Source organism: Lissotriton helveticus, chromosome 3_1, assembly GCF_964261635.1.
Source record: "Lissotriton helveticus chromosome 3_1, aLisHel1.1, whole genome shotgun sequence".
NCBI classification, from domain to species: Eukaryota; Metazoa; Chordata; class Amphibia; order Caudata; family Salamandridae; genus Lissotriton; species Lissotriton helveticus.
The window spans coordinates 457,563,893-457,575,936 of NC_136061.1; the positions used below are offsets into that span (position 1 = coordinate 457,563,893).

General features: G+C 41.4%; 1 protein-coding gene across 2 annotated transcripts in view; it reads right to left on the reverse strand.

Annotated features, from left to right (window-relative positions):
• C3_1H2orf80 (chromosome 3_1 C2orf80 homolog) overlaps positions 1 to 12,044 on the reverse strand; it is a 301,817-nt gene that overhangs the window by 163,378 nt on the left and 126,395 nt on the right. For both annotated transcript variants that reach the window (XM_078680339.1, XM_078680338.1), the window contains exon 3: positions 5,572 to 5,653. In XM_078680339.1, coding sequence (XP_078536465.1) covers positions 5,572 to 5,653 — 82 coding nt within the window. The remainder of the gene's footprint in view (positions 1 to 5,571; positions 5,654 to 12,044) is intronic.

A 12,044-nucleotide genomic window follows, 5' to 3' on the forward strand; every position in this document is an offset into this window, starting at 1 on the left:
TTAACTCCGAAGTGCGTTTTACCATCGACAGTGGTTTTGGTATACATTTGGTTGGAAATGGGGTGTTATGTTAAGCATCGGGTGCATAACTAAATGTCTTTTGAGCTGGTTTGTCTATAAGCTCCAGCGCTCGAATTGACTAGTCTAAGATGGCCGCCGTGGTCGGCACCGGAGTCACATGACAGGAGTGCAGGGGCGGAGACCGCTTGAAGCTATTACTTCAGCGCGCCCGTGCCTTGCAAAGTTGAGGTGGAGGAAAAGCGTCTACCCTACGGTAACACGGTGAGGTGGTTTTAACGAGGTCCGGTGCCAGGCAGGCACCGAGACTGGGGGCAGGACCAATATTTTGCAATTGTCGAGCATTTTGGTTTTCTGACTGTTCCTATTAGGCGGGCAGGGTAGCACACGGGCACCTGTCTGAGTAAGAAGGCAGACGGGCTCGGACAGTTACATACGGCTTCTCGAAGCAATTCTGGCATCTTGGGGTTACCTGTCCTTCCCAGCGCTTTTACAATTAGAGTCCTCAACTAACTAAGAGTCGTGTTTTACACACTGATAAGATTGCCTCTCGGGTCTTATTAGTATTTGTTTTACAAATGTGTGAAACCTTTTTTTCCAACAGAAAACTTAAGGATAAGTGAAGGTGATAGCTCACTATTGGAGTATCCTGGCACCTTTTCAACCCCGGAGCGGCTGGTATGACTAACTTGGCTGACTCTGGGTAACATTAGTTATACACCATTTGTTTCACATACAGATTGCTAACTGTGGGTTTACATGTTTTTAATTCACGTCTCTTTGCCCATTCTTCTTTGACAGTACACACAGAACTAGTGTCCAAAAGTGGATTGGTGGCATATGAGTGCAGCCCTGATGAAACTGCTTAAAGTGTTATAGCAGTGAAACATGTCGGCACTGGTATTAGGTAATGGTATGCATGAATAGCTACCAGCCTTTTTAACACAACAGCATAATCACCTCCCTATAAATAAAGTTGGTTAAGGGAACTTTATGTTGTGTTTTATGCACTTGTTTATGTTATGTGTTTGTCACTAGCAGATACTTCTGCTTTCCACTGTTTGTCACAATTTTTGTTGTTTTGGACACTTCTTTCCTTTCTTCTTTTTCTTTGAGAATCAAGTGACTACCGATGATGAGACAGGGGCTTGTCTGGAAATTACATACCAGTTACCCCGTTGGTGGTGTTTCCGTGAGGCGTCACTTGTTTCTCACACATTTTTTCTAAAGAGAATTTAGTCCTGTACCATTGTGTGGACACCTGTGACTAACTTATTTAGGTCACAATTCTTGTTGTTCTGTGGCACTGTCAGGGAGAATAGGTTTTTCTTCTTCTTTTTCTTCTTCTTTTAACGTGGGCGGAGTGCAGTGCAGTATCTCCTTATAAAGTGTATAAGAGAGCGATAGGTAGCAGTATATATTGACTGCCCCTTTTTGGAGTCACTGACATGTTTTGACGCCCTTGGACTGGGTCTTTTGTTGTATTACAGGTTTTGAGTGGAGGGCGACCCTTTCCTTTCTCCCTCTGAGCTCCCATCGAGAATTTGATAATCAGGCGAGCAGCCAGCTAAGGTCAGATCATCACTGGCTGACCTTGGATTGCCCGTAAGTTAACCTATTACTGTACCAAATAAATCTGCAACATAACTTTCTCCAAACCAATTGTGTAGCCTCAGTCATTTACCTGATGAGTTCTACATTGCATGCGTTTGTTCAGTGTAAATTAGGGTGTGTACCTGGCGATGGGATATCTGTGCTAATGTCTATGAATTCTGGACTTGTGAGAGGGCAGCAGCTGAAAATCACATACGCTCGCACAGTGACAAGTAACAGTCTCACTAATACAGATGAATCAGGCTGAAGATGGCAGTGCACTATATGGGGTCACCAACTAGCTCAGTCATGTCAAACAGAGAATGCAGATTTGAACAGGATCCTGCACCACATGCACAGTAGGTTTACGGTTGCAGCTTATTTCCACCAATCATTACTGCAGTACCCGACAACACAGGGGGGAATAAAAGTTCTGGAACTGAGGGTGTTGGGGGGGAGCAACCATTCCCTTGCAATCTTGGCCCGGATTGGTGATGGGCAGAAGCTAAGCTCAAGCCAGCACGCATAAGACAAGTGAACTCATAAGGGAGTAGTGCACAGTAATCATGATTGTCTCTACAGAGACAGAGCAACAACAAAGGTAGCTCTTTTGATTTGCTTGAAATTTTTTTAACCATACAGTGATGCAGGAATTTCTGAAAAATGCACTAGTGTGACGAGATGTGTGACATGTGACCATGAGGGCTGGCCCTTCAACTGCATCAGAAACTCTCTTCACTTTTCCACTCCATGGGCACTGGCAGCAGAAAAGAGAGTGAGAGAGAGAGCTATTGGCCGAAAGGTACTCATATACCTACCAGTCTCTAGGAATAGTATATAAGAGGTACAGCTCTGCTAGGAAAGTTCAGACTTTGCAATCCCTTGGGGTTTTAGTACATCACCTAAACTTCTTCCTTCTGGACGATTCCAGTCAAGCATCAAACCAGCCTAGTCTGATGGGAAGTAATACTCCTCTGTACTACAAGACATATTTGAGGTCATATGACTACATGACCCTTGACAGTAAGTCCTTTTTCTCCATCTATGCTTCCATGAAGCTAGAGTTTCTCCATGAATGCCTCCCCCTTCAGGGAGCTCCTCTGAAAATAGATGGGCTCTGCTTGCTCTCTGTAGGCATGGCTTGGAACAGAAGGGGTTTGCATGAAACATGCTCCATTAAAGTAGGCTGACTCCTCTGCCCTCTCAGCCCTGCCTTGGCTTTGAGGAAAGAAATCCAAACCCCATAATGGGAGTCCTGCAGGTCTGTCTGAGTCCACTGGTATGATGACATAGCAAATGCTTGTGGAGAAATACAGTTCCTATTAGCCACTGGTTATGCAGGCTCCTAATGGGGCCCTATGTTCCACGTGTAGGCCCTATACTGACAAAAGCAAATATAATCTCATTACTGACCTAAGGGGCGTATTATAATGGGGATGTAGACTGCGGACAATACCCAAAATCACGAATCCATTTTTGCTCAAAAACTGCATGAGCTAAAGTGATTAACTTTCTGGCTATGAGCCTTTACAGACAACAGCATCCTTGCTCATGCTTTTTGCAGACTCAACTAGACATAACAGGTAAGCTATAGCAGTTGAATTTGCAGATATTTCACCCTACATCTCTTCCTGTTATGCCATGAATGCTGTTGGGAATTTACATCCCCCCTACCTCCCTCTCTTTCCCTGCAGACCATTTTGGTGTCTTACTGCAAATTCTTCTGCTGCTACACCAAATCCTCTTGCTGGGCTACTTGGGAATCCTCTCTCCATGTATCCTATCTTCAATAGTTCCAGGTATGATGAATTTTCATCCAATTTCCTGGCACCCAGAACACCCTCTACCTCCTTACATTCCGCTTTACTCTCATTTATCACAATATAATTCTTTTCAGGCTACTATTAATGTTGAGCCACTACACCAAATAGTTTTTTCCAAAAGGTCAAAAGTAGAGTAATAGTTCTCTTTTCACGTTCGCTTACACTGATTTCCCACTTAATACCAGATTTGCTGCCCCTCCTGGTGGTCCTTTCTAATTACAATAGCATGCAGTGACATGGCCCCACCACTGCCCTAGTAGACTCAACCAGGTTTGCAATCCTTCCTGATGGCTGTTTTAATGTTGATAGCACTTATTGATATGGCATCACCCCCTGAACTATTTAAACCCAATAGAATGCTCTACCTAGCAATGACCTGGCATAAAACTATGGTTACATAACGTATCGGGATCACTATCCTGCTCAAACAACTTCATCTCCGATTCATAACACTGCCCTCCAGTCTATTTGTACTAATCTACTACCACATACCTCCTTACCTACTGTATAGTGGCCTTGATACCAGCTTTCAATACATTGCTGATCTAATTGACCATTACTGATATCCTCCCTACAGTAACTTGTCATTGATACCACTGCCTTTTGTACAAATGACTCTCAAAGCTCTCTCAAATCCCCTAACTGTTATATAATCTAAATAACTCTGTGTATACTTATCACAACATGTATCTCACTGTCCAGAACTCCCCTTTCCCTCACATATCCTGCCAGAGTTTCATTTCTCTGGGATATATAAAGCCATAACATAATTATGCAACAGTCAACTCAAAGATTGATGCCATCACCTTTCAGAGCAATATGCTTCTGTTTCTTATCACGTTACAACATGCGTGCTGTGCCCACAATGTGGAAATGCGCATTATAATCCCCCTGAACTGTAAGTAAAATTACATTTACTGTTCGCTATGATGATTACGTTCAGTTCCTTAAAAAGTGTTTCTGTTTGTTTGTATGTATGTTTACAGCCTTGAAGAAGCCCCTGGCCTGCATGCCAATAGAAGGAGCGAATCACATTTTAGCTGCTCCTGCCACCCAATTGAAAGTACAAGTTACCTAAAGAGGAATACAAAGTTACAAAACTCCTGTTGAGTATCTTCTATAAGTGTTCCTTTCTTAAAAGATGTAATAGAGTACTGTAATATTAAAATGGTGCTGTCATTCTCTAAAACATTTAAAAGTCTATGAGCCCTGATGTTGGTTTCCCATTACAATTTTCAGAGAACAGATCATTTAACAATACAGTCCTATATTAAAACTGGTAAGTGACTTTCTAGCAAAACTATAAATCCTAAATCCTAATGGACAGGGACTTTCTTTTGTCCTTTCTTTACAAATAGTGATCGTAGGGACTGTGGTCCTTCCAGAATGAAAGCCCAAGATGTGTGTATGGTGAAGGAAGTTCAGAATAAATGAAAAAGTATACTACTGTGGGAAAAGGAGGAATATGACATAAAACAATCTAATTTCTTCTCAGACTTCTTGTATTACATAGAGTATTGGTATTGGCATTGGTATTGACCAGTTCTTCTCAGCCTTTCTCTGTTCATGAGGGATGCAACTAACCAATGATTAGAGGAAACAATTACACTGACTACAAACCTTTTCCTACAACTTAGGTTTGGAAAAGTTTGCACATGAAACTCAAGCTCTACAGAGCATATGTTTAATGATACACTAAATCTACTTACTGCACTTAACAAAACTATGGCTTTGTTTTTAAAAAGAGTGTGACATATGATATATGTTCTAAGCAGCATACCTTTGAGTCATTCATGAACTCAACTAACGAGCAATATTGAAAGTCTTACCTGAGAATTGTATAGAGAACAAGTACAAGGGATACAGTTTCAATATGTTTTTAATTATATATTTTGTGGCAATGATTTGTGATTTAATTTGCAATATTCAATATTTTTTTAATGTGCTGTGAATAGCTTACAAGTATGTACAATCTTTAAGACCTCAGCCAAATTCGAAATATACACTGAAAATAAGTAAAAATAATAAAGAAATCTTGATTATTGCATCTTTATTTCCAAACACACATTCTTGTTTTAAGCAGTAACAAAACATTAAACAGAACATGAAGTATATAGACATGCATGTGTGGGCTTACCATTTCATCAAGAAAATTAGACTGTTTTCTTCCTTTAGGGTCAAATGCATTTTCTCTTAGTCTTATGCCAATATAGTCTCCCCTAGAGAAAATAAATCATCTTTGAATGGTTAGGTAGTAATCTTCACATGCTGCTTATAATCAATATGATATGCACACTGTAGGATGATGGGCAGTATGTAGGAAACGAGGGATGTAGGTAATCCAAGCATATGACCAGAAAGTGGCATCACACAGGAAACTGTCCTAAAAAGTGAAATCACCCATGAGCCCTGACCCAGACGTGAGATTAGACCTGAAGGTGGCATCATCCATGAGCCCTAACCCGGAAGTGATGTCTCCCATATGCCTTGACGTTGAAATAACATCACCAAAGGCTTCAACCATTGATGTGACATCATCCATGGACTCTGACAGCAAAAGTGACCTTGCCATGAAGTTACCACCTCATTTAACCCCAATGTGGCAGTTAAATGCTTATAAAGTAACACTATAAAAAGAGGCTTCATTTTCTAGGATCTCAAAGGCCCAAACTACCTCTACCTTTAGCCCCATCCCACTGTGTAATAGACAGGAAGTGCGATAGAAGGAAGTGACCTTTATAACGTTGACTGTTTGTGACGTTTAAACAAAAGTGCAAATGGACAACTTTTTTTAAATCATGCCCAATCCTTTTTAAGAAAGGCCTTGTTATGGGTTCCACCAAGGAGTAACTGAGGGGTAGCTCATTGGAAGGCAATGTTACATGCATTCAGGGTATATAATTGTGGGCGCTATTCTCTGTTGTCCCAAATTCTATTGATATTAATTTATTATTATAAGAGCTGTTGAGCCTGGCATCTTTTGGTGTGTTTCCCCAGGCTTCTGGTTTTGTTTGCTGACCTCCCGTTTTGGACTCTGTTTTTGCTGGTTTAGTGTATTTGCGCACTCTTACTGCTGTTCAGTGGTAAAGTGCAAGTGCTCCTATTGTAAATTAAATTATGGATTGGTGTTTACATGATTGGCATATTTGATTTACTGGTAAGTTCTTAGTAAAGTGCACTGAGAGTTCCAGGATCTGTACATCAAATGCTGCTATTGTATTGGGCCTGCAATACTGATTGTGCCATCCACATGAGCAGCCTTTAAAGGATTCTCAGACCTGCCACTGCGATGTCTGCACGAGATTTTACTACCATGTCGACTTAGCAAGTGCACTCACTTGCCAAGCCTTAGGGAAAGGAGTTGGCCTAACGGCTAGGGTTGTCGACCTCGAATCTGGGGAACCGCGTTTGAGCCTCGGCAATGACGCTGAACATCCTGTGATTCTGGGCAAATCACTTAATCTCCCGTGCTTAACAAATATGAATGTGTCCTCATGTAACACAACTGGTGCTTAGCTGAATAGATCTGAGCTGCATTTAAAGTAGTGGGGAGAGATTTCCTTGCACCTGAATGGGCCTGGTCGGATTTGGACAATGCTGTCTCCACTTCCTGTGAGGAAGCTGGGCCAGAGAGGATCAAAATGGTTTGGACTGAGCACAGACACTCTATGCCCAAGAGAACAAAGAGAAACTGAGTATAAATATATTGGGCCCAGACCCCAGGAACTCGCTTGGATCAAAAAAAACATTTCAAGAAGAAGAGCTGGAAGAACAGCCAAGAGGAGTACTGTCCCTTTGCTGTGTTGTTGCTTTGCTGGGTTGGCCTGCAGCTGCTGCTTCTGCCTTGGGCAGTGAAAGGACTGGGCTGAACTTTCTTATCTTGTCCCTGAATATCTTCAATGGTTTGAAATAGAGGTTTCCTCCTGTCATCGAAGTCTCAGGGACAACAAAGACTTCACTTACCTCTGGGTACCACCACAGGAACCGTGGGTTTCAGTTGCCACAGAAGGGGAAAGCAGCCGACACCATTACTGATACGGCTGCTGGCTCCGTGTCCTGAAGTCACCATAGAAGGCACTGTCGCACTTCTCACCACAACCCTGGTCTCACCGCCGCTGCTTGCACCGAGACCTGTGGGCACTGTACTCCGCACTACCTTGCTGCACTCCACTGCTCTGGTCTCAGTGACTGCGTCACTGCACGCTGACCTCAACACCCTTGACTGCACCGTGGTTTGGGGGCACCGCTCATAAGTCACACAATGCACCGCTCTGTTCCACACTGCAGTATGGGCCGACCGATGTCATATCCCATCAACCAGCACAGTCTCTGGTACCATTACCTGTACGCACTGCAACGAGCTCCGACCCACTTCGATCCGCAGGCCTGGTCTCACCGATGTCGCTGGACAACTGTCACCAAGCCCAGGTCTCACCGCTGCCTGCACCACGACTTGAGGGCAATGCACGCCTCACAGCTTAACATCGCAACTGCAATGGTTGCCACGACTGGCCCGCACTGACACGGTCGGCCGGAACTAAAGGTACTGTTTACGAGTCTGATGACACTGAAGCAGGTCTGCACCAATGTGGTTTGCCAGTATTGTTGGATTATGTCGTTATCAGCACTGCGGTAGCCCCTTACAGAGCTACCAACTTCAAGGAACTGCATTTTAAAGGCATACTTACAAAGGGATTTTTTTTTATTACTGTCTGGTGGTCTTTTATCATTTTTGGTCTTGTTTGCACAGATAAATATTAGTTATCTTTCTAAAACTGGTGTGGTGTTCTTTTGTAGTGTTTTCACTGTATTATTGTTTGTTTTGTGCAAATGCTTTACACATTGCCTCTGACATAAGCCTGACTGCTCGTGCATTTTAGAAGTGTTTCACCCTCATCTTGACAAGGAAGAAGGGTCTCTACTTGGACAGAGGTTCAAACCATTGCCAACACAAGGCTTTCCGTTTCTTAACAAGAACTCATATGTGGAAACAGACTATTAATGTAAGTTGGTTACCCTAGAATAGAGAGAAAAATAAACTGAGTCAAATCAAACTTACTGTTTTTGAAAAAGGCTGAATTAGCATCTGGTTTTATGCATATTTATATACATCCTATAGACGCCTATTTTTATCTAATGTAATACAACTGACACTATTGCTTCTGATTAAATTTTCATTTTATCAAGAGCCCGACTGCTTGTAGGACAAAATTCACATGTTGTGAATACATCCATAATTATACATCAAGATCCTATCATGACCTTACTAGTACTACGTACCATGGAGGAAGAGGAATAGTCTTCTATTGCAGTTGTAGTGTGTAGACGTTCCGGCCAGCTCTGGGGTCGGTTTAGACGTCATCTTGAAACAGTTATCATTGATACAGAATATATTCAGAATTCCTGAGGAAGGCTTTGCCGAAACGCGTTGAAGGATATTTTCTGTATACAATTATGGAAGGAAATTTTCCTGTATATAACTATGGTCAACAGTGTTCTATGTGATGAATTTTGAATTTTTGTATTGTGAATAAGAATTGATATACTGCACAGAAAAAATAATATAAAACAAAAAAAGTAAATAAGTAAATCTATTTAATAAAATGAAAATTTAATCAGAAGCAATAGTGTCAGTTGTATTACATTAGATAAAAATAGGCGTCTATAGGATGTATATAAATATGCATAAAACCCGATGCTAATTCAGCCTTTTTAAAAAACGATTTTTCCTTGCCAGGGTTTATCCTTTTAGGCAGGGGCCCCTAATCTTTTCTAAAACATCAAATCAAACTTACACCAGATAAGGTTCACAGTCAAAAACTATGAAGGTTTAATTAAAAATTAGGGTCATTAGAGAAGGCAAATATAATCAATACAAATACAATTTTTAATAAATCTCAAAATGCAAATAAATGGGAATTAGCTTAGGCAATAGGAACTGAGTCCTATTGTAGTTAAATAGCCTGAACCAAATACAGTCTATCAGAAGGCAAATAATGCATTAGCTAGAAAAAAAGAAAACAGGCATGAAGTCTGCTCAGGTTAAAAGGGAAGGTAAAAAATGTCCTGAAATATTCTAGGCAGTGGCGGTTCCTCCGCTAAGGTGGAGGAGCATCACTCCACTGCTTTTTAGCAGTGAAAGAAAGGAAAAATAGAATGATAGTAACTCGATGTTATCATCATTTTATTTGTTCCTGGTGCTGCAGCTTTTCGGGGCATGGCTGTTCCGATGACAGCGGTGCAGTGGGAGGAGTAGTGGAAACACTCTGTAAGTGTGCATGAATTACAGCCTGAATTGAGAACATACCCAGTCCCCCAAGCCCTGGCTAAGCACTGAACCAAAGCGCTTAAACCAATCATAACACTGCATTGCAGTGTTGTGATTGGCTCAGGGGAGCCTGTGGGCTTCCTGTTCCATTCCAGATGCGAGGCGGGAAGCAGGAGAGATGCAGAGATAAGATAGTTGTTTTTTTTTCTTATTTTTAGATCCAGCCACCTCCCGCCTCCTGCCCCACCCTGCCTCACCAACCCCGATTCATGCCGGCTACCACAGATTCTAGGTAAAGAGTAAATAAACAGACTAAAGTGCTGTCTGCTCTCTAAGCAAAGCCAGATTGTCTCAAATAGTCTAACTACAAAGTTAAAGAACGGTTCATCACAAGAGCCTGCTTGATAGGCTCGCAAAGAAGTCTGGCAAACTTTCCAGAAGCATCATGTTATATAGGTTTTCAAACAAGAATCATACTGTCAGCATAGTGTGAACCAAATGATACATCACAATATCCAGTGGTAAGACAGAAAACACATCATATGAAAAATGACTTTTCCTCTAATACTAATCTCGTATTACACCAAACAGGAGAAACAAAGGAACATTTGAAATTACATTCACTAACTCCATTAGCCAGAGGAAGTGGCCTTCTAATGATACAGACAGCTTTGCTCCTTCCCCCAGCACATTAAAAACACAAAGAATAATACATTCTAAAGGTCAAAAAGGAACAGATCATAAAACAGTGTGTACTAAGAGTATTTTACAAAATACTGAAAGAAACATTTTAACTACAACTGTACAGATAGAGAAATGAGAAACCATTTAAAATGTTCAAATGTACAACAACTGAAAATTAATACAAGACATAACCAGTCCTCTCTTAAATAAAATATAATGTAAAATACAACTTAATTACATTATTTGTGGCCTGTTCATGTTAATTAACGACTTTATTTATTCATTGTAAATGTACTCTCTTAGGGACCTATTGTGATGTTAGACGGACCTAAGTCCATCCAACATCGTCTGAGAAGTGGGACCAAACAACCTCCTGTCGTCGGTCCCAACCCAGCAATTAGGGACATTCCGATACTTTACAATGGGAGCATGCATTCTGAATGGCATGCATGCTCTCATTGCAAAGAGTAGAGGTGCAGTTCATCATTGCACCCTGGTGCAGGGATCAACAGGGGGGCACTATAGATGCCCCCTAGGCTGCCATACGGTGGCCTTGCACCCATCGGGGCCCTGCTGGGGGTCCCCACTGTCAGGTTCCTAAAGCCTTTCTGTGTCGGAAATGCAGGCACAGAAAGGCTGTGGGAATCTGCCATTGTAATCCCTTGGCAGGAAAGAGCCAATCGAGGGATAACTGAAGGCTTTCCGAATGGTGAACGGGCTCTCCGAGCCCGTCGGAGGCCATTCGGAAATCAGTTTGGGATTTCCTTCCTCCGACCACATCAAAAGGGGTTGCTCTGAAAAGAATCCGACCAGCAGATTACGATGCAGTCTGAAGGCCTCCAACCGACTGTCGTAGCCGTTTCAGACCGCATTGTAATCTCCCCATAGTATCTATAAATTTAAATGGCAAGTGACAGGGGAGAAACCCGTAGGAATGAACTAGTTATAGAAACCAGATAAAAAGGCTTTATGAAATACACCTAAGAGTAACAGAGGAGAAACTCCAAGGAACTCACTATTTAAGAGCAGGTAGGTTAAAAGCTTTATTTTGTCACCTGGAGTGCTTGTAGCAAGTGGAGTAATGCACATGAAGCATCGTATTTCGGCTTCACCCTTACATATCACAAATCTGCAATATATACGCTCACTATGCACATGAACTCTGTGTCTCCTAACAATATTAAAGTAAAATGCTGCACTTGACATCACTATTAAAGTGCATTTTCCATGTAGGATTAGAGATTCATATATACATTGTGTGGCTTAACTGTATTAAACGACATCTATTGTTTAGGTGATGGAGTAAAACCATCCTCAAACTATTAAAATGTTTTTACTTTAGAAACAATAAGCATTTATGTAATGTGTGCACTAATGTTTAAGATTTGCATTCATAATGTAGGTCTCAGTCACATTTATATACATGCACTCAAGTTATTTAGGGCCATATGTATCAAGCTAATAAGCATTCGCAAAGGCCGAAATTCTGCGAATTTCGGCCTTTGCGAATGCTAATTAGATAAATGGTATGTATCAAACATGTTTGATGCAAAATAAGGAATTGCAAAATTTGCTATTCCTTATTTTGCGATTGCACTTAAGGAATCGCAAATTTTGTGATTCCTTAAATGCAATGTATCAAACAAAAAATATTCAAA